This window comes from Telopea speciosissima, chromosome 11 (genome assembly GCF_018873765.1).
Source record: "Telopea speciosissima isolate NSW1024214 ecotype Mountain lineage chromosome 11, Tspe_v1, whole genome shotgun sequence".
NCBI lineage: Eukaryota > Viridiplantae > Streptophyta > Magnoliopsida > Proteales > Proteaceae > Telopea > Telopea speciosissima.
The window spans coordinates 1114527-1136921 of record NC_057926.1 but is presented as its reverse complement, the minus strand read 5'-3'; the positions used below and the strand labels follow the sequence as shown (position 1 = coordinate 1136921).

The 22395-nt window shown below is 40.4% G+C and overlaps 1 protein-coding gene across 1 annotated transcript; it reads right to left on the bottom strand.

Moving 5' to 3' along the window:
• Positions 1-1633: 1633 nt before the first annotated feature.
• On the bottom strand, positions 1634-22293 carry LOC122646615 (3-isopropylmalate dehydrogenase 2, chloroplastic-like). The gene is made up of 11 exons (XM_043840201.1): positions 22048-22293; positions 21808-21937; positions 21611-21722; positions 18393-18468; positions 18207-18295; positions 16074-16160; positions 14717-14833; positions 14451-14558; positions 14255-14308; positions 13944-14096; positions 1634-2053 (listed from the first exon to the last, which is right to left on the bottom strand). The coding sequence occupies exons 1-11, from the start codon at positions 22259-22261 to the stop codon at positions 1973-1975; spliced, it is 1221 nt and encodes a 406-aa protein (XP_043696136.1). The 5' UTR covers positions 22262-22293; the 3' UTR covers positions 1634-1972.
• Positions 22294-22395: the final 102 nt, after the last annotated feature.

The following is a 22395-nucleotide window of genomic DNA, read 5'->3' as shown; positions in this document are numbered from 1 at the left end:
GATCATTTCCCTCAGTCTCGTGTCTTGGGGCAAGGGCCACACTAGGTTCATAGTTCTTTTTCCCATGACAAAATAAGAGACTTCTGTCGCTATCCAGACAAAAGTTGAGGAATCAATGAGTCAGCAGCGGAGGGTGAGGGACGTAGATACCTTACTTTCCTAAGGATTAATGTCTCCTTTGCCGCCTCTCCACTTTTAAAACTAGTACTTTCCAAGGGAAAGGAAGCAGGGAACGTTTCTTTTTGCCTTTCTCACTTTATGGACGGCTCCATCGTCTATGCTTTTCTTATCCACACTCACACTCATGCTCACAGGGTTCCAACATTGGCTGTCCATCTCCGTACTATATATATATCTCCTTCTCTCGATCTATCTTCTGTTCCTCAAAACGATTGCCGGCATTCATATATACCATGGCAACACTAAGTAATTGCTCGGACCAGAGCCAGTACTCGTTCCACAGGTCAGTGGCAATGGCTCTAGCATTGGTTTTGGCGATAGTACTCTCACCTTTGTATCATGTGAAGCAGCGAAAGATTGACGTCTATCACCGTGAGGACAGGTGGTGGTGGTGGTGGAATTCGAGCTTCCTTCTTCCCCTAGTTCTTGGAGGGCTCATAATCTCAATTAGAGCAGCTTCTTCATCATCGCTGAGACGAGGGGCAGCTCAGGCGCCTATTTTTCCTTCGTTTGACTCTTCGTTTGTGCTTAGATTTGGAAGTTCCTCTTGGGGCCTTGCTGGGGTGTTGGTACTGCTGTTGCTTGTGCTCTCATGGCAAGATTCAGTTCAGGGATTCTTATGGAAATAGATACAAAGCAGTCACTTCTGTCTTCAATCTATTTATTTCTTTGTTCTTCTTTTTTTTTTTTTATTGCAGTTAGCACTGAAACATTTTCTATTAATAATAGAATTTATCAGAATGAATCCCATGATGTTTGAAGCCTCTCCTGGGTACTGGGTCTGATCCTATTATTCAACGTTTTAACTTGACTGCAGGATGCCTTCTTGAACTCCGGAACTTTTTTTTTTTTTTTTTTGGGGGGGGGGGGAGAGATCGTTTTCACAGAAGTAATGTTATGGCTCATGAGATGCCTACAGTTTGAATCAGGATAAAGCTACCAATATTTGGTGTGGGGAGTCTACACCTTAATGGCTCTTAGCTATGGCTTTTAAAGACATTTCTGTGTATCTACAGCATCTATGGACATAAAGAACAGAGATTATTGAGGAATAATATGTAATCATATCGTTCAATTATGTTGCTTAATCTAACTCTTCTAGCCTGTTTAGAGGACAGGTGAAAGGGGCCTAGCAGTATTACATGAAAACCAAATGGTTTATCAGAATTTGTTCTTTTTTCAATACGCTTGCTGCTCAGGCTTTTAAATCTAAAATTCCAGTTTCTACTTCTGGGACTCTGAACGATCTAATTCCTCTTTTCTTTTAATTTCAGTTCATCAAAAAGGTTAAATCAATGAACAGTTCCTCAATTTGCTGAGTCATAAAAAATCGACTTGATGTACAGGATCCATCAATTTGTCCAATATATTGTATGAATGGATGCCCTTCAACAACGATCGATCATCCCTGCTCCATCGTAGATATTTGCCATTCATGCAAGCCGGTATATTCGAAAAAGCTAACTTCATATTACCAACTTACTGTCCTTTTAAAAACTCATGCAAAGGGTTGAGAATGGGTTGCATCAGCCCCATTTTGTTGCTTCTAGTCATAGTAGTTGAGATACAACAACAAAATTAGTGACCATTCGAACCACACTGATGACAGGAGAAAATACAAGGGCACAAATTATCTCTCCAAAAGCTCATGTGATGCATCTTTCAAGTTCTAAGAACATAGTTTCCCACCAAGCTATATCTAAGCTATATAGTTCTCGTCGTTGACTAGCTAGATGAGTAATGGATAAGACCCACTCTGGCTGTTCATTTAAGGCAATGGAGATCATGCTTTTCAACTCAGTACGGCAATTGGTCTTTCAGAATCAACAGATCTGAGAACTTCTTCGCCCATCTCCTTGCAACCTACCAACTTCTGAAGACAAAAGTGTTGGATTATCAAATAATTATTATAAATGACAACAATAATAATAAAGAAATTTTTTCTTATTGCATCATCAGGGTAGTAAAACAATTTATGTCCTATAACAGGATACATTTTGCAACAAAAGTGCAACTAATATGATCCAAGGCTTTTCATATTCCAGACAACAGTTGCGCAAAACATCACCATACCTATGCATGGCATGTGCAGAACAGTCAATATATCACTTCCAACGAGTCCCAACTATGTAATAAAGAGCGTTCGAGGGCACGAGGCTCCCAATACTTCAAGGTTTGGGAGGGGCAATTGTTCACAGCATTACCCCCGCTTCACAGAGAGACTGTTTCGAACACGCAACCTGATGGTTGCAATATCACAACTTAACCGTTGTGCCAAGGCTTGCCCACTATGTGATCTTCTATACAAAAGATCAGCTAACATGCATAATTCAACAGCGTAGACAAACATTAATATCCGAATGGCCAACCTCATGCCAGCATAAGCGCGAGCATGTGGCTCAATCTGGACTACATTTGAAAGGCCACACCCAAGGTTCAAGTATACGAAATCGGACATGGGGTCGACCTCCACTGATACCATAGAAATTGGAATCGGGAAGAGGGAACAGAGACTTTCCAAAATATGTGATTTTTTGGAGTTTCTAATTCAATAAAGAGGTTTATTTCATTATTTTCTGCTATTTTACTGAATGGAAAAAATAGACAACAATGAAAATAAAAACATGAATAATGGGTGATTCAAGAGAGGGTTGCAGGAATTGGCTGGAATCGGGATCGGGATCGGCCGATTCCTTTCAGAATTGGACGATTCACCAGATCTGATTGCATTACTAAAAACAAGGTCACACCTAGTATAGAGGCATAGACCACATGATCGCTCATAATCTTTCACCAAAGGCTAAAGAAATGCGAGCAATAGAAGTCAATTAATCAGGCAAGGATAAACAAATGAAAGAGATATTTGACATCAGAAACAACGTAATTTGTTTCTGATGTAAGACTAGGTTACTAGTCCCAAAAAACCCACAAAACCCAAAATTAGAACAAACTCAGAATTAGAAAGTTAGGGTTTCAAACCAACCAGCCAAGTGATGGTCTCCAAACTTGGATCGAGTGCAGTGGTAGGTAAGGGAAATTTCTGCTCAAAATTTCATCCAATTGTGATGGTTGGATGTTGAGATAAAAGAGAAACACCAAATTAGAGGGTTAAGGAAAATCTCACTGCAGTGCTGAATTTAGGCTCCAATGGAGATCGAGTATGGGTCTTGATGGTGAGAAGCCTTCCTGCAACTTTGGTCCAGTTTTGATGGTCATAAGTAAAAATAGAAGGTTTCAGCCTGTGGAATGGGGTGAAGGTGAGGATCGAGTGGAGGGAATGAATGGGGGATGGTGTGCTTCAAAACCCAGCAGGGTTTGTTGATGGGATGCGGAGTTATGAAATTAGAAACTTGCAGCCAAGGGGTTTCTGCAGGGGTGCAACAACAGCTTCAGTCGAAGGATCAATCAGCAGCAGCAACAGTTGAAGTGGAGGAATGTCTTCAACCTTCGGATGGTGATCTTCAGTAGCAGCAACAGTCACAGGCAGCAGCAGTTACCAACAGAGATCGAGCAGGGTAGGAGGGGGAGGAAGAAGATAGGAGAAAAGGGATAAAGATGCTTCGGCTCTCTCAGCCAGGTTTCTCAACCCTTCAAGTCACATTCATCACTTGAGAAGGAAACATAATTTGCATAAGCAATCTTCATTCATTCATAAAATCGTGGAGGGGGGAGGCATAAACAGCCTTTACAATATAAAGAGGGCTAAACTTGCGCCTCAAGTAAGAAGAAAAATAGAAACTTAACTTAACAAACTAGCAACATGAAAATAGAAACTTTACTAAATAACTAGGACTGAAATAAAAATAGCAACATAATAAAATCTTAACACTCCTAAAGGTGCAGCCGAAATCTTCATGTGGTCCCCACCAAAAGGTAATATCGGCCAGCAGTGCACTTCAAAATTTGTGAATATAAATTGACATCTAAGCCCTTCCCTTAAAGACTTGAATTCTCTAATAAATAAAACGCTATTCTGCCCCCACAGTTCTTCTAGTAATATTCTTTCCAAGCCAAACAAGGCACCGTGACACTGTTCACGTGAACAGTGTTTTGGCATCTTCTTCTTCATATTTTGTACTACATCACAGTGTTTTATTTATTTATTTATTTTTACTGTCTTATCAGAAGGTATCATCCCAAGGTAGAGTAGAATAGCAGAAGGGGATTGCTGATGAGCAGCTGGGATCAGACTTGTAAAGTTGAAATGAATTCCAATTTCCTTCATGCTCCTATTGGACAGTAAAGAGTAGAGTTCAATGAGAGTACAGGCCCAAAAAATAGTCTCTTTGATTTTTACATAATTCAAAAGTAACATGAATAGCACCACGGCTAAGGAACTAGGGCTGTTTTCTTAATTGCAACTGTAAAACCAGCAAGAAATCGAAAGATAACTAAATAACCACAATTAAGCAAAGGTCTAATGCAACACTAGCATTTGAAACTCAAGGAGACCAACCCACAAGCAGGGGAAAAAAGCCAGAACTGCAGTTAGGTCACCAAATCTAATCTCAATATCCAGTCTAGCAGTTCAGCACCCAACCTTTGCCTCTATAGGGCTATTAGGCCTTGATATTTACTGATTCACCACTAAGTTTCTAGTACATTGAGAGACATTAAATACTAAAAATCAGAATTTAGAAAAAATCAATTCAAAGACTCACTTTCTGACATAAGCAGGGATCGGAAATCCTGCAAGTAATGGGCCTAAGGAAAATTTGAAGGAGAAAATCTAAAACAGAAGTTATAATAGATGTAATTGATGTAGAAAAGAAGCTAAAGAACAAAAACAAATAATAGCCAACAGAAAACAAGAAAACTGACAACATTATGAACGCCAAGTTGCCAGGCCACAACCCCACAATTCAGCTATAAGGACAAAGAAACCGACCACCTTTCTTACTCAATGTCAAAACCAATAACAAAAGGCTTAATTTAAATTTCCACTTTAATGAGCATGTATTAATAACAGGGGTATATGTGTCATTTGGCATGTTTAATAAGAAATGAAAGCAAAATCATTCTATTTCACCACCACCACCACCAGCCACGCCTCCACCCCACCACCACCTCCTCCCTCCTCTCCCGAAGAAGTATTGAGAATCTATTCTCAAAACTTGAACTACCAAATGGAATTCTTATTCTTGAAATATTTCAGATTGATGTAACCAAAACAATTTTAATTTCTTTACCAAAAATTTATTTGTTGACTATTTCATGTAATCAATCCAAAATTGAAATCGAAATCATACCAAATCATCCCTAGAAGCCAGATTTTCCCCAATGTATTAAGTGGTTTTCATCTTGCTTCTCACTTGAACTCCTTTCTTGGAAGTATAGGTTAGCCAATGATATAGCAAATAATCTTGCGAAGCGAGGGGTTGAAAGGCCTATGATTTATTGTGGGCCTTCTATTCTTTTATAATCCTGTATGCTTTTTTTTTTTGGTTGTTTTATCTGTTATATTTAAGCCTGATTGAAGCATTGTGCATCCAATTTCCTTGGTGCCGTAACATTATCGAAACTCCATACTTGAACATATTCCAAAGAGAAATGTATATGGGGCGCCATTCGCCAAGGTCAGCCATCTAAAGGAGCCCCAAATTGGATTAGACCTCATAGAATAATAAGTTCCTTCAGAAAAGGCAATGCGATAGGTGCAGAACATGTAGTCAAATGCAATTGGGGGGTCCACTGGATAGCTGACCCCAAGGTCTTACTAGCACTACTCTAATCTAAACCATAGGCTAGCAGAGATTAAAAAAAAGCTCCGATCTGGAGGAATCATATTACCATCCAGGTCCAAGTATGCTCCTACTACTTTCCCATTTCTAATTATTCCATTGCCACCAATACTAGAAGGCTCTAGATTGTCCATGCTGACCAGTCAAAGTTAAACTTTACAAAGTTCTCATCCATTTTGGGGTGTACTAATAATAGCTACTAGACTTAGGAAGTGGAAAAAGGATATTTTGGGTAGTTTCTATATTTTGTATTCATTGTAACCCTATTCCTGATATTATAAATAAAGAGGACCAGTGTCACACTGACACAAGTCCTATTCTCTCCAATCCAACATGGCATCAGAGCAAGAATCAATCTAGGGTACTAGAAAAAAAAATTCCCATCGTTTTTTCTCTCTCCCTTTCTCTATTTTTCACCTAGCGCCACCACCCCACTTCCAACTAGAGATCACCGTCTTCTCTCTTCTTCCCTTCTAGTGCCACCACCACCCACCACTTCCGCTTCCTCGGTGGCGATCTTCTAAGCCACCGAGGGCTTTTGTTTGCCCTTGTTTTTTGGTTCCCTTCATTAAATTAATGATTTGAAGGGCTTAATCCATAGTTCTTGTGGATTTTTTTTTTGGGTTTCAGACATCTTCATTCCTTCGATCTTTCAGGTTTCTCCTTTTGAAGATCGATTTTTTTTTTTCCCTATCTTTTTTAGCCTAATTTTGATTTTTATTTGGTCTGAAATCCCCTTCTGGTTATCGTTTTGTTTCCAGGCATTCCCTGGTATCGATTTCTTCTTGGATTGCAATATCTCCTGTGCTTCTCAATTTCTTAGGTCTCTCTCTGAAATCGGTTTTTTTTTCTCTGGCTGTATCGCTTATCTTAACACAATAGATTCCTTAGATTTTTTCCAGAACTCCTTTATCCAATGGGAGATGACTGGTTCGGAGGCCTCTAGTGGTTCTTCTGCAGATGATGGCTGCCGTTCATACCCAACCTTCCCTCCATGTGTTGTTAAACTTGATAGGGGGGAATTATTTGATGTGGTCTAGATCCGTCTTTGTTTCTGTTGAATCTCATGAGTACTATGGCTATCTTACTGGTGCTAAGCTAAAGCCCACGGCTGAAGCCGAACAAGAAAGATGGAGTTCAGCCAATTCTCTTGTTATGTCCTTTCTCTTCAGCAGCATGCAACCTCAGATTGCCCAGGGATATATGCTATTGGATACTGTAGCCAAGATTTGGAAGGCTGCTCAGGAAACATACTCACAAGTGGGGAACGATGCACAGGTCTATGACTTACGGAAGAAACTGCGAGAGACTAAGCAAGGTACCCTCACATTATCTCAGTATTACTCTGAGTTGCGGTCTCTCTGGCAAGATTTGGATTATTATGATGACTTTCAGTGCTCTACGGCTGCGGATGTTTTTGCTTTCAAAAAACGGAAAGACAAATTCCGTGTTTACGATTTTCTGACTGGTCTGAATGTGGAATATGATCAGTATCATTCTCAGATTCTCAATCGTGATCCATTTCCCACTTTGGAACAATCATACTCCTTGATTCAGCTTGAAGATACCAGCAGATCAGCCATGCTTCCTCCTTCTGCGCCACCTGCTCCAGAGTGATCAGCCTTAGCTTCCAGAATCACTCTACCATATCAGGGTGGTACTACTAAGTCTACTGATCGTGCTACTTCTGACAGACAGCCCTTTAAGTGTGATTATTGTGGGAAACTCTGGCATAACAAGGATAGCTGTTGGAAGCTTCATGGCCGTCCAGCTGAGGGCTCTACCAAGGGCCGTGGTACGAACTGCAAGTCTTCTGCAAATCTTTCAGAGGCCGCTGATAGTGCTGCACCTGCCGTGCCTACTCCTACTGCAGGTGCTCCTTCTCCTATGCCTGATGAAGTCACCATGTTGCTCCGCCAATTGGTCACCAAGTTAGACTCTCCTGCCACAGCCAATCCTGTTGCTGCCTCGTCTTCTACCTCGATACCATTAGGTTCTTCTGCCATCTCAAGTATAGCTTTCGCTGGTTGTGTATCTGCTGCCCCTTGTCCCTGGATTATTGACTTGGGCACTTCAGATCACATGACCGGTGATTCTAGTCTTTTTTCTCGTTACTCTCCTTGTTATGGTAAAGACAAGGTTCGCATTGCAAATGGGAGATTCTCTTCTGTCTCTGGAAAGGTTCCATTGTTTGTACTCCTACTTTAACTTTACATCATGTCTTGCATGTTCCTGAGTTCTCTACAAACCTTCTTTCCATTCATCGCCTACTTATGACTTGAATTGTAAAGTAATATTTTTTCCCCTCTTACCGTTTGTTTCAGGATATGGTGACAGGAGAAACAATTGGCTTTGGTAGGGCCCGTGGTGGTCTCTATTTGCTTGATGAGGAAGCTTAACCAACCCATCAAGCCCATCCGACACAATCAGCAGCTCTAATTTCTTCAAAATCAGCAGCTCCAGCTTCTTTGGATTTGTCTTCCCTTTTACTTTGGCATAAACGATTGGGTCACCCGCCTGTGGGGACCTTAGTTAGGTCTAATCCCTCTTTATTTTCTGGTTGTAATTCCAAGGATTTGTTTTGTGAGGCATGCATTTTAGCCAAGCAAACTCGGGTTTCATATTCTAATTCCAATAAAAGAAGTACTATACCATTTATGTTAATCCACACTGATGTATGGGGACCAGCAAGGTGTAATTCTTTATCTGGTTTTAGATGGTTCGTATCTTTTATTGATTGTCATACTCGAGTTACCTGGCTCTACTTGATGCATCACAAGAGTGAAGTGTTCCGCTGTTTTCAATCCTTTCACAGCATGGTTCGCACACAATTCTAGGCAACTATCCAGGTTCTTTGCAGTGATAATGGGTTGGAATATGTAGATGGCGCGTTTCGTACATATTTTGACACTCATGGTATTTTACACCAAACCAACTGTGTTGATACACCAGCTCAGAAAGGTGTGGCAGAACGGAAGAATCGCCATCTCCTTGAAGTTGCTCGCTCCTTGCTTTTTGAGATGATTGTGCCTCTTTCTTAATGGGGTGAGACAGTCCTTACTGCAGCTTATCTGATCAATCGGATGCCCAGCCGCATTCTAGTCTTCGTAGCGCCTATCCAGGCTCTCCAGGGCTCTACTAGCTTCACGGTTCTGCTTAAAGTGTTTGGCTGCCTTTGCTTTGCCCGGAACCATCAACACCCTGGGAAGTCAAAACCTTGTGGATTGAAGTGCATCTTCGTGGGATATTCACCAACTCAGAAAGGTTACTGCTGCTATCACCCCCTACACGGCGGATGTATGTTACCATGGATGTAATTTTTAATGAGGCTGTTCCCTACTTCCCTTCGGCATCTCCTAAGGGGGGACCTTGGTTCTCACTGATGATGTGCCTTATGGTTCGGGTTCAGCCCTTATTCCCATTTCTCCTATTCAGGGGGAACACTTGGATGATTCAGCTGCTACTGATACAGTCCAAGACACCTCTCAGCCTGTTATTGTCCCTTATGACATTGTTTATCGTCGGCAACCTCGTGAAAAGCAAATAGAGCCTACCACAGCTGCATCAACTCTACCTAACCAACCGACTCCTGCATCAGATCCGGTCTCAGATTCAGCTCCATCTGGTAATGACCATCCCTCCTCTGAGTTCATATCATTAGATTCCTCTTTACCTGATCCATCTCTTGATTTTCCCATTGCCCTCCGTAAGGGGACTAGAACTTGTACGCAACATCCTATCTCTAAGGCTGTTTCGTATGGGTGTCTGTATCCATATTTTCGTGCCTTTGTATCGTCTTTGTCTTTTGTTTCCATTCCTCAGAATTGGCAGGAGGCTCTCAGAGATCCAAGGTGGAAGGCAGCAATGGTGAAAGAAATGCAGGCATTGGAGAAGAACAGTACATGGGATTTGGTGACTCTTCCTCCTAACAAGAGGACTGTGAGTTGTAAGTGGATATTTGTTGTCAAGCACAACGCTGATGGTCTGTAGATCGCTACAAGGCAAGGCTGGTTGCTAGAGGATTTACACAGACATATGGTCTGGATTATCAGGAGACATTCGCACTAGTTGCGAAGATGAACACCATTCGAGTCATCCTCTCATGTGCAGTCAATCTTGGGTGGACCTTGCAACAACTTTATGTGAAGAACGCCTTCCTACATGGGAAGCTTAAAGAAGAGGTGTATCTAGATATTCCTCCTGGGTTTGCTAGTCCAGTGACTGATGGCAAGGTATGTAAGCTCAAGTGTGCATTATACAGGCTGAAACAGTCTCCTCGAGCCTGGTTTGGCCGTTTTCATGGTGCTATGGTCTAGTTTGGTTGTTCTCAAAGCAATGCAGATCACACTCTCTTTATCAAGCGCACGGGGACCAAGATAGCAGTCTTAATTGTCTATGTTGACGATATAGTGGTGACTGGGGACGACATTGAAGAAATAACACGCCTCAAGATGTATCTTGGCCAAGAATTTGAGATTAAAGACTTGGGACAGTTGCGCTATTTTCTTATCATCGAGGTGGCTCAGTCTACAAAGGGTGTGTTTCTCTCTCAACGGAAATATACCTTAGACATCTTAACTGAGACAGGAATGATGGGATGTAAGCCAACCAATACTCCTGTAGAACCAAATGCTCGTTTGTCTAGTCAAACAGGTGAGCCAATAGACAAAAGTCAGTATCAACGTTTGGTGGGCAAGCTGATCTATCTGCCTCATACACGTCCGGACATTACTTTTGTTGTTAGTATGTTCAGCCAATTTATGCATGATCCATACACCTCACACTGGGAAGCAGTCTTTCGGATACTCAGATACTTAAAGGCAGCACTAAGAAAGGGTATACTTTTCTCTCCACATGATCATCTTCGGATCGAGGCTTTTAATGATTCAGATTGGGCTAGTTCTCCTGATGACAGACAGCCCACCTCTGGGTATTGCACTCTGGTTGGAGGTAACATAGTCACTTGGCGTAGCAAAAAACAAGTTGTGGTTGCTCGATCAAGTGCTGAAGCAGAGTTTCGTGCCATGTCTTATGGCATTTGCGAACTGTTGTGGATTAAAGGTCTTTTACAAGACTTGCCTGTTCCGGTACAGCTGCCTATGATGCTTTACTGTGACAACAAATCTACCATTAGCATTGCCCACAACCCCGTCCAGCATGACCGAACGAAGCATGTGGAGAAAGATAGACACTTTATTAAGGAAAAATTAGAACAAGGACTGATTTGTACTCTCTTTGTCAAATCAGTATATCAGTTGGCTGATGTGTTTACAAAGGGTTTAGCTAGTAAGGTTTTTTGTCCTATTGTGTGCAAGTTCGGCATGCATGATATTTATGCACCAACTTGAGGGGGAGTGTTGTAATTTGGGACTAAGGGAATAAGGGTATTTTGGGTAGTGTCTATATTTTGTATTCATTGTAACCCTATTCCTGATATTATAAATAAAGAGGACCAGTATCATACTGACACAAGTCCTATTCTCTCCAATCCAACACAAATAAACAACTATCCCTTCAAGTTACCTAAACAATAATTAACTAAACTTATCAAAGACTCGCTATAGAAAACTCCAAACAACATAAACTACAAACTAAGTTACTAACAATAAGACATAAAATACTCAACTAAAAAGGATTTTTTCTACTCTAAACTAACTTAAACAGCACATGGGGACCCACAAAATCCTAACTATATACTAAATCCCATGCACAGAATTAAGAACCCAAATATGGGGTTATAAAAGGGCCCATTGCATCAGTACCCAAAAATAAGAAGTCCAAGGTCCATAAAATCCAACTATGGGCCAAATAAAGTCTTCTAAGGCCCGATTGGTCCAATTGGACAATCTTAACTGCATCAAAAAGAATCAAGGAGAGCACTTATTAGAATTTTACCTTTCTTACCAAGAGGGGTTGGCTGCCAAAAACTACAGAATACAGACCAACATCCTTGGGAGTCATCAAATCCAAAAACTGTCACAGAGAATAGCATAACATGTGATCAACTGATTCCCCATCCTCTTTACAACATAAGACAAAAATGCGGGGGAAGCATAACCCAAATTGCATCTTCTGATATATTTATCACACGTAAATCTCCTTGTGAGGGATTTCCCTGCCCAAATGCTTTGTATTTGAAATTCAATAGAGTTTGGATCGTCCAGAAGGATTTGCAGTGAGAAGGGACCCTAGCTTCCAAGTCATCCAGATCAACTGAACTCAACTTTAAAAAAAAAAAGTTAGATGAATCGTCATTGTTGTTTAGAACCCACACTTTATTGTCCTGATAATCCTCCGCATTCAATAAGAAATTGATCCAACCCCGGATCACAAAACCCTACTTTCGGGTCACTATGGGCCCACTAAAATGAAGGAATTCCCAAATAAAAGAATGAGTGGAAATTTCATAATTTCTGGAGCAGTTTAGCCCCTTATGGGTAAAGTAATCCAACAAAAGTATCAAACTGTAAAAGGAATTTGAAAAGGAATTTCTGGTATTTAAATTGAATAGGGACAAAACAGAATTAAAGTTCACAAATCAAGGACTTTTGAGCAATACTGTAATATAGGAAGAAAGGGGTCTTAATGATAAATAAAAAGAATTGTCTTCTTCCTTCCAAAATAAGAACTGTACCAGCAGTAACCCAATCTCCTTTTAGACGAGGAGCTCACTCCACAGGAGCCCGATCAACCTGAAACTTTAAGGTGAGATTCTGAATTCATAAATCTATTAGAAGCAATCAAAAGTAGGCCTGAAAATCAGGTAAACCAACAATGGAGATTTTTTGCAACTGGCCCTAGCTGAACTTGCAGAACCTGACCTGGTTGCAGGTTTCGTTCTTGCAGCAGGGATGGTATTCAGGTCCAAGAGTAGGGTTTAAGTCGCCCTAGTGTATGGAAACAACCCCCAAATATCAATCCAAACATTGAAGGATCCGCTGAGTTCCACTGATGCTTTTCTCAACCCAAAGTACCGCCAAAGATAGAGAATTGGGGAAACAGAAATGGGAATGGAGTAAGGAAGAATACTAATGGAAAGGGGAGGGAAGAGTGAGGAAGGAGAAGAAATAGGAAACTAACGTGGAAAAGGAGAGGGCTGGATCGAACCAAGGAGAACGAGAGAGAGAGAAAAGAGAGAACAGCAATACACCACTCACAACCCGTGAGGAAATTCAAACTCCAATTCGATACTCAGCTATCTTCAATCTCAAGCAATGGGTTGCATATATGTACTCTCTAAACTGAAGTACGCTCAAACAAGGAAATAAAACAACTCAATCCAATCTCCTATGTATATAAAATAAGGGCATATCCAGTGCACGAGGCTCCCACCACTGCAGGGTCTGGGGAGGGTCATAATTTACGCAGCCTTTCCCCTGCTTTCGCAAAGAGGCTGTTTCCAGACTCGAACCCGCGACCACTTCGTCACAAAATGGAGCAACCTTTACCGTTGCACCAAGGCCCACCCTCAATCTCCTATGTATATCCAACTCCCCGTAAAATGCAAATTGCAAAATAACTCTACCAACCACTATTGGACCAAAAACCTAGTTTGGTTCTGGTTCGTCTTGGTCTGCGTTTCCAGATCGGGTCATGCGGGTCAAGCCATGATAATGCTACTGCATCAGAAATGCAACAGATTTTGAAAACTTAAAACATCCCAAACTCATCTATAGATTCCAGTTACTACCTTAAGCACAAGAATTGGATGCTACGTTTTTTTAAATCAGAAAATAATAAAATCCTAGGAAAATGTCTCTTTAAGGACATCGACCAACAAGACATGCATTATTTTTCAAAGCATCAAGTCAAAATCCATCCTCCCGATGGTGTTAGATGATTCTCCCCATTTCCAGAATTCTGGATTCATTTCTGCTATTCTTACCTATAATATACCAAGAAAAGGATGATATCTTAATTTTATAAACAGATGGTAAGAACTCAAATCATCCCAAAGGCTACAAAAGTACAAATATAATTTGAAAAGAGTCGGCTAGCTAAAGAAACTAAAACAGAGAGTACCTTTCCAGAAGAGAATATGTCACCGGTTCGAAACCCTCTATTCAGAGTCTCTAACACTGCATTCTCTATTTTCTTTGCAGCATTTTCTTCTCCAAGGCCATGCCTCAAAAGCATTGCAGCACTGAGCACCATTGCTAATGGGTTTGCCTTATCCTGCACAGGAAGTGAATAGACTAAATAATCGTGTTCCGCTTCAAATTCTAGAACTACTCCGCAGGTTCTCAATCAACAAGGATAAAAAATATACAGGAAACTAGAGTATAAAGCGATCCTCCCTCACCAAGTAACTAGAAATGTATGGAATATCTTACCTGCCCAGCAATATCAGGAGCAGAGCCATGTATGGGTTCGAAAAGTCCAGGTCCCTGCAAAAGGAAATCACCTCAGGCAGTAATATGCAGTGGCCATGGGGCTTTTGTTTGGATGATAAAATTGCAAGGCATCAAAAGGAGCCTCCTAAAAAGAACCTAGATCTAACATTATAAAGAAGTGCATGATTTCCAATACCGATTCACCAAGGCTAGCTGAAGGAAGCATGCCGATACTTCCAGTAAGCATTGAAGCCTCATCAGACAAAATGTCTCCAAAGATGTTGTTGGTGACAATTGTATCAAACTGCAATTTTTAGTAGTTAGCCAGCCAAGAAGTATCATCTTAAATCCATTGTCAAGAGCAAAAGGGTTTCCAATCAAAACCTCCCTTTGGAAATCCTCAACCCCAAATGGTGCAGAGGGCAGAAAGTGCCAAATTTTTCTTCACAGGCAGAGAAATACCTGCTTTGGATCACGAATAAGTTGCATTGCTGCATTGTCAACATACATGTGTGAAAGCTCAACATCAGGGTATTCCAAGGCAATTGCAGTCACTCTTTTCCTCCACAGAATTGATGCCTGCCCAATTCCAATGAACACTGTTTACATTGTCCATTTGCTTCATTCTTTTTATAATATCTCTGGTTAACATTTATGTACTACTTTAATTTGACTTTATACCTTGTATGTTTTATGCAACATACAGGTTCTAGAAAAGGATCAAACAAACAGATTTCTAAAGAGTGCCTGAAACCAATAATAAAACCATAATACATGCCTTTGGCACCAGTTCATTTTGAAGGTGGCATTGGGGTATGATGAAGAAATTATAAGGCAAAAATTGTGCCAAAACTATGGCAGGCTGTGGGTTCAGCCAAGGGAGCTAAAATATGATTCTTTCCATTACTTACAGTTCCATGGCAGTCACTCCCATACTCTCCGTCACTTGGAGTTTACAGAAGGGGCAAAAAGAGAAAGAAGTTTTTGACCGAACGGTAAGGAAGTTACCAAGATATACTAAGACCTTGCTTCTTTTCTCATTTATTGATCTTTATCTGATAAAGAATATGTTGGCGTGAAAGGATATATATTAGAGAATAAATGATGGTACATTATTCACTAGGGGTGAGGAATAAACTCATACATGTTAAGGTATTTTTATCCATTCACTGGACTGTGTGCCTAAGAATTCGGAGGGAACCAATACCAACAAAGAGAAGTGCATGATTTTCCAATACCAATTTACCAAGGCTAGCTGAGGGAAGCATGGTGATACTTCCAGTAAGCATTGAAGCTTCATCACACAAAATGTCTCCAAAGATGTTGGTGACAATTGTTTCAAACTGCATTTCAACCAGTTTTGGAGCCTTTGGTCTGCTAGAATGTGCAAGGTGCAGAGATAAGAAATTACATGCATCATAATTCATTATCGAAAGATTCAATGCTCTAACTCTTAACAGTAACAAAGACCACATGATAGATGCCTTCTGCTGTATTAAAAGTGAAAGTGTTTTTTTTTTTTTTTTTTTTTTTTGGGGGGATGGGGACAGATGGCTTAGAAATGAAATATTGTGTAATTTTCCTATAGAATAGGATTAAGCAACTAGAAATGGTCTAGTGATCAAATATGAAGAGCATGAATTACTTTACATCTTCAATCTCCAGAATAAAAGAGTTACCATATAATGCGATTCAGCATAACAGATTCTTTGCCTTTTGTTATGCCAGTCCTAAATCTAACTATATAAAAAATTCAACAGCATTCAGAGTCCAGACATGTACCTTAAAATCTGTATTAATTAGCATGAAAATAAGGTACCTCCAAAACATTTGCTTTGTCAACAGAACATAGTTTTCCCCGTCTCCTACGAGCAGTCTCAAACCCAACACGGGCAATCCGATCAATCTGAATTACATTTCCCAAAAGAACGTAACCAATTAGACAGCTTGCTAGAGCAAGAAGAGAGAGAGAGAGAGAAAGAGAGTAAATAGGGGCTTCATGACAAGAGTACTGAGCATGAAACTCTGAAGATTATGAAGTTGTGAGAGGACTCCCCTCCCACTTGCATATCTCAAAAAATAAGTACTCACATAAGAACATATTGAGACAAAAGAGATACTGTTTCCAACAAGGCACAGAAAAAATCCAGTGCCACCAGCAGTACCAGATGATTACACAAATCACATCTTTAATTTACTGCAAACTGATGTAAACTGGCTGTCTAAAACCAGCCGCAGGTGTAGGGATTCTTCCCTACACCAGCATAAGTAGCCATCGGGTAGGTTTAGGGGAATTCCCTACACCAGCAGCAGTCATGGGGTTGTTAGGATTTAAATTAGTCTTTGTTTTCATTATTATTTATTTGGTTGTAATTCTAAATTAGGATTCCTAGTGCAAGTTTGAATCCTAATTAGAAGTACTAGTTAGCATTCCTATTTCTATTTTGAGTCCTAGTCGTGTTATGAGTCATAGTTAGAATCTACTTTCTGTCCAGCCTGGAAGGCTATATAATGTAAGAGCTCAATTGAGCCCCCCACGATTTATGAATATGAAAATTTGCTTCTATGCATCCACTGTCCTGAGATAGGCTGTGAAGGTGAGGCTGAGATAGCCTTCACTGTCTCTCTCCTTTGAATACTCTCAAGCTTGTTTAAATTCTGCTACAGCCGAGCATTGAAGCCTTCAAGTACAGTAGCTGGAATTTATTGCAAGTCCCAGGATCCTACATTCAGCAAGTAAACATCCCAAATCCCAAACCCTTCTTCTCCTAATACTCTAAACCAAACCCTAACATCCCTCCATCTCCAAGCATCACTTCCATAACCTAAAACCTGCCCAGCCTGAACCCACCATCAGAAACAGCCCAAACTTGGACCGAAGCTCCCTCTCACTGTTTGGGAAACTCGATCCAAGCCCCTGCCCACAATACCCATTATAAACCCTAGATTCCTACATTATTCTTCTTTTCAAAACCCGAAAGCCTAACCCTAATTTCACTATTTACCTAATTCTACCCTAGCCAATCCCATTAAACCCTAGCAGATCCTGGTTCTGGTTCTAGTTGGCTTTATCCCCATCTAGGATTACATTACAAACTTTCTTTTTTGGGTTTTTTCTGTGGGGGGGGGGTGTTTAGCCGAGGGAGGGGAGTGGGGCGGAAAATTAGGAAATTATGGTGATCCATCAACTCAAATTCTACTAAAAGAGGGTTTATTATTTTTTTACAAAATCTAGCACAGTCCATTTCCTCCTAAAGGATTTGTCCTGTCACTAACTCCTTATGCTATCTGGAGGCAGAAGGGAAAGGAAGGGTGTTCAAAGATAAAAGAGGATAAGTATGGAAAAGTCATGTGCAGATATAGAGACTATCTGATAGACTTCACAAGCAGATTCTACGGAATCTCATGGCATTTCAGAGAGGACTTGAGAAGGCAGGGTTACCTTGAAATTTCACCTCCACAATACCAGTTGCTTAAAGTTTTAAATTTTTACTGTAAAAACTACACAACAATGAGAGCTTTATTCCAGCCCATGGCGAAGGATTTTTGGTTATGGACTGAAATATTCCACAAGTAGAAGGTGAATGTGAAACACATGGAACCCTTCTGAGCCACCAAATTACTGAGGAAATCCCTCCCCTGTTTGTGCAAATGTTTGTGTTTGCATGAAGGCATGAGAACTTCAGGAAAAGACCATGGTTTCCTATCCTCCTCTAATCTTACATTGCATATTTGCATGATCATCATATTACACAGTTACACACACATAGTTGGTTGTTGCTAATAGAAACTCAAGATAGTATGTTTATCCTAACACAAACCCTTTAACGCATCAATCCAATTTACCTACATAAATACAAAGTGTTTCGGTGTCCCACTTAAATAAATGACTGAAAATTCTACAAATGAAAATGTGTCAGCAAATAAAAATGTGTACGAGGTTTTTCATTACCTCATAAGTAGCATACACCTCAGTGTTAAAACCAATCTCCTCACCTTTCTCATTTGTGCCAAAACCCCTTGGCATTCCAAAATAAATCCCTGTTGTCCCAAAAAGAAAAGGAAAATCACAATCAATAATTAAGCAGCTGAGAAGATCAATTTACATTAGTATTGATGTGAGATATAGAAACTCAACCGCCAGTAAGCTCTCTCACAACCATAAGGTCAACCCCTTCAGCAACCTCTCTCTTCAAAGTTGAAGAGTCAACTAACTGTGATATTAATAGAAAAGATTAGTGTCCAATATCAAAGGCAGTTAATATTGTAAAGAGTCTTAATCCTTTTTGACAGAAACAGTTTTAGAAGTGGTAGTAACATAGGGAAAGGGTAGGGTGGGAAAGGATTGCAATAGAAAGTGACAATCAATCTTTGACTCTTTGTACTAATAAGAATCATCTATAAAATAATTTTCTTTGCTCTGACAAAAGTTTCTTTCAAGGGTCTTTCTTTCCCTGTCCCTGGTGAGAAAAGCATGTCTAATACTATATTCTTTCCTGTTCCCAACTCCTGTTCGAAACCAAAAAAAATTGGGGCTTTTAGCTATCCAAGAGGTGCTTTGTAAATGATAAACTGGATCCACGAACCAATGTACCAATGTACCATACACCAGCAAGTGATACAAAAGCACCCAAAAACTATTCTCTAGTCTACATTGATGCCTTCCTCACCTAATCTTCTAAGCATTTTAGTGTAGCAGGACCAAAAGAGAGAAAGTAAGGATGAGGTAGTGGATGTAATAGATAGAGGAAATAAAGAAATTAGGTAACTAGACAAAAGAGCAGAAAAGAAGCCCAAGGGATTGAAATAAAAATGAACGTAAAAACTAGAAAGGAAGAACAAAGAAGAAGAAGAATAGAAAGGGGATATATAAAGAAAAACAAGATAGAGACTTAAGATCAAACCTTGGGTGCAGCCAAGTAGAGGTGGCTCCACCTGACACAACTAGGCAACCCAACAAAAACATGAGCTATATAAAATCCATGTTCTGGTTGGGGGGTTTTGGGTTCGGGTCATTTTCAGGTTGACACGAAAATGAAACAAAAAAAGGGTTATTTTTTGTGTCAAACCCACCAGCCAAAAAATGAGTCAAAATAACCCCTCCAAACATTTTATTAGGAAATTTTATCCTTAATTAATCATTTTTATATCATTTCATGTCGAACCGAACATGATCCATACATTAATCATGTTGAGCCATGCCATGTTGTGTTTGGGTCAGGAGGTTTTCTTTGCCGTGTTAGGGTTGACCCATATGACCAATTTGATTTTCGGTTCATGTTCAGGTCACGCCATTTTCTGCTATACTTGTGTCCAACACAACGTAAAATTGACACACCACCACCCATTGCCACCCCTGCTGCCTAGGGTTTCCAATCTCATATAGCAATGCCAAGGTCATAAATTCAGAGTGCTAGAACCATTACAACTACGACTCAGCCTTATCACACTAAATGGGCGGCTACATGGATCTTGATGGATTTGAGGAAAATATGACTTGTGTCTAATGAGACACAGCCAGCTTTATAACAGAAAGGAGAACAATCTAGCATGGTTACAAGACAGAACTACCCCTATTGACAATTCTACCCTTATATCCATATTACAACACTCCCCCTCAAGTTGGTGCATGGATATCACACATGCCCAACTTGCACACAAGAGAATGAAACAAGTTACTATTTAACCCCTTAGTAAAAAATCAGCTAACTGGTCTCCAGACTTCAAAAATGGAGTGCAAATCAGTCCCTATTCCAAGTTCTCTTTGATGAAATGGCGATCAATCTCCACATGCTTTGTGCAATCATGCTAGACTGGATTGTGAGTAATACTAAAAGCAGATTTATTGTCGTAGTAAAGCATTATAGGCAAAGAAATAGGCAGAGCTAAGTCTTTCAACAGTCCCTGGAGCCACATTAATTCACAAATGCCATGGGACATCGCGTGGAATTCAGCTTCAGCACTTGACCAGGCAACAACAATTTGTTTCTTGCTCCGCCAAGTAACTAAGTTACCTCCAACAAAAGTATAGTAACCAGATGTAGACCGTCTATCATGAGCTGGCCCAGTCAAAGTCAGTAAAGGCTTCCACTCATAGGTGATCAAAAGGTGAGAAAAGAATCCCCTTTCCTAGAGCAGATTTCAAATACCGTACGTAATACACGAGTCACAACCTCCCAATGTGAAGTATAAGGGTCATGCATGTATTGACTAACCATGCTAATAGCAAAGATGATGACTGGTTGAGTATGGGATAGATAGATTAATTTCCCAACCAACCGTTGATACTGCCCTTTATCTACAGATTCACCAGTCTTGCTAGAGAGACGAACATTGGCTTCAAGAGGAGTGTCTGAAGGCTTACACCCTAACATGACGGTTTCAGATAACAAATCCAAAGTGTATTTCCTTGAGAGAGAAACACACCTTTGGTAGAACGAGCAATCTCGATGCCAAGAAATATCTGAGTTGGCCAAGGTCCTTGATCTCAAATTACTAACCAAGGTATGATTTGAGACGGAAAATTTCCTAAACGTCGCTACCCGTGATAACAAAAATTCAGTTAGGGCCCATTTGTTTGCCAGATAAAAGTGGGATAGGCAAGGGGTAGGAAAAGTGTACTATTTCCCCACAAAATACCAAGGATGTGTGTGTTTGGATACATGGGGTAGGAAACTTCAAGACAAGCTAAATGTATTTATTCTTGTCTGTTGAGGTGGCACCCCTCTTTTTCCCACCCCATTCACTTTCAAAGTCCTACCAAAATTGGTAGGACTTTGGCACTATTCATGGAAAAGTTACTCTTAAGTCTATCTCTCTCCTCTTCCTATTTCCTTTCTTTCCCATGAAATCCCACCCCATGTCCATTTCCTCTCTCTTCCAGTAAATCCCACTCCACTACAAAATGCATATTCCATTATTTCCTTTCCTTTTCTTTCCTTGTCAACCCAACCCACAACATGTGGGACCCACCCTCACAAGTTTTCCACCCCTTTTTATCCGGCAAACAAAAGGGGCCTTAGCATTTACCCAACTAAATAGGGTTGTCTAGACCAATTCTGTTTCACCATTTAACTCTATTTAAGGACATGTTAGTTGATACAAAAGTAACAATATTTTGCTGAAAAATTGAATTACCATTGCATTTGATACGATACATTGTGCCCGACCAAATTTATATAAAAGCGAAAATGGGAAGGAAGACCGAATTAAAATATCAGTACCAAATATGACATTTTTTGGGATGTTAAATAGCAGTATCAAGGAAATTCCAAAGAAAATGAACCATAAACTTTTTTTTTTTTTTTTGGGATGAATAACCATAAACTTTTTGAATAGAAAAGTAACAGAAATTACTTGTGGGAATACAGAAGCCGGCCTCAAATTGGCAAATGCTCCAAGACCCGCTCGAAGCTGAAGTAAACCAGTTTCCGGTTTTAAGTGCTTCTCATTTTTATCCCATTTATACCTGCCATGATAAAAACATAAATGAAACCAATTATGGCAAAACCACGAACAACTAAAAAGCACAAATAGCTGGGAAAGACGATAACCCCCCAATTGCTGCAAGGAGAACGGCATCCGATTGCTTGGCTATCGAAAGGGTTTCATCCGGCAAAGGAACTCCAGTCAAGTCCAGTGCAGCTCCTCCAACAGGCATCTCCTTGAACTGAAATTCAATTCCTGAAAAGCAAAACCCTCAAATGTCTAACAACACTAAGACACTAAATCTTAACACACCGATTGAAAGAGAAAATGAATTGAGAGAAGGAAGAAGGTTTTCATTCTAGTGCCTTCTTGAGATCCTGCAAGGCTAAGAACGTCCTTGGCAATGGCCATGATCTCAGGACCAATGCCATCACCGGGAAGCAGGGTGATATTGTAGCGCTTGGTGACTGGAGAAACTGCACAGCGGATGCTACATGCACGTCGTGTTGGATGAACTCTTGGTCTGGAGGGAAAACCAGTAGCTTTAAAGAGCCTCACATTGTATCCCAGACAAGCCATCGCTGGAGAGCCAGACTACCGGCGAGCGAGCGGCGGCTACACGGAAAGGCAGGGTTAATTGGTTTGTTTCAATGTTGAAAGCCACTTTATGACGTAGTGAGTACCAATTATAATGCTAAAGCTAATATCAGCAA

Coding starts and splice junctions, on each gene's coding strand:
- LOC122646615 (XM_043840201.1), bottom strand. CDS start 22,261: ATGGCTTGTCTGGGATACAATGTGAGGCTCTTTAAAGCTACTGGTTTT. Junction 21,938..22,047: donor CCTTGCAGGATCTCAAGAAG/GCACTAGAATGA, acceptor TTTGCTTTTCAG/GAATTGAATTTCAGTTCAAG. Junction 14,309..14,450: donor CAGCTAGCCTTGGTGAATCG/GTATTGGAAATC, acceptor TTCCTTTTGCAG/GGACCTGGACTTTTCGAACC.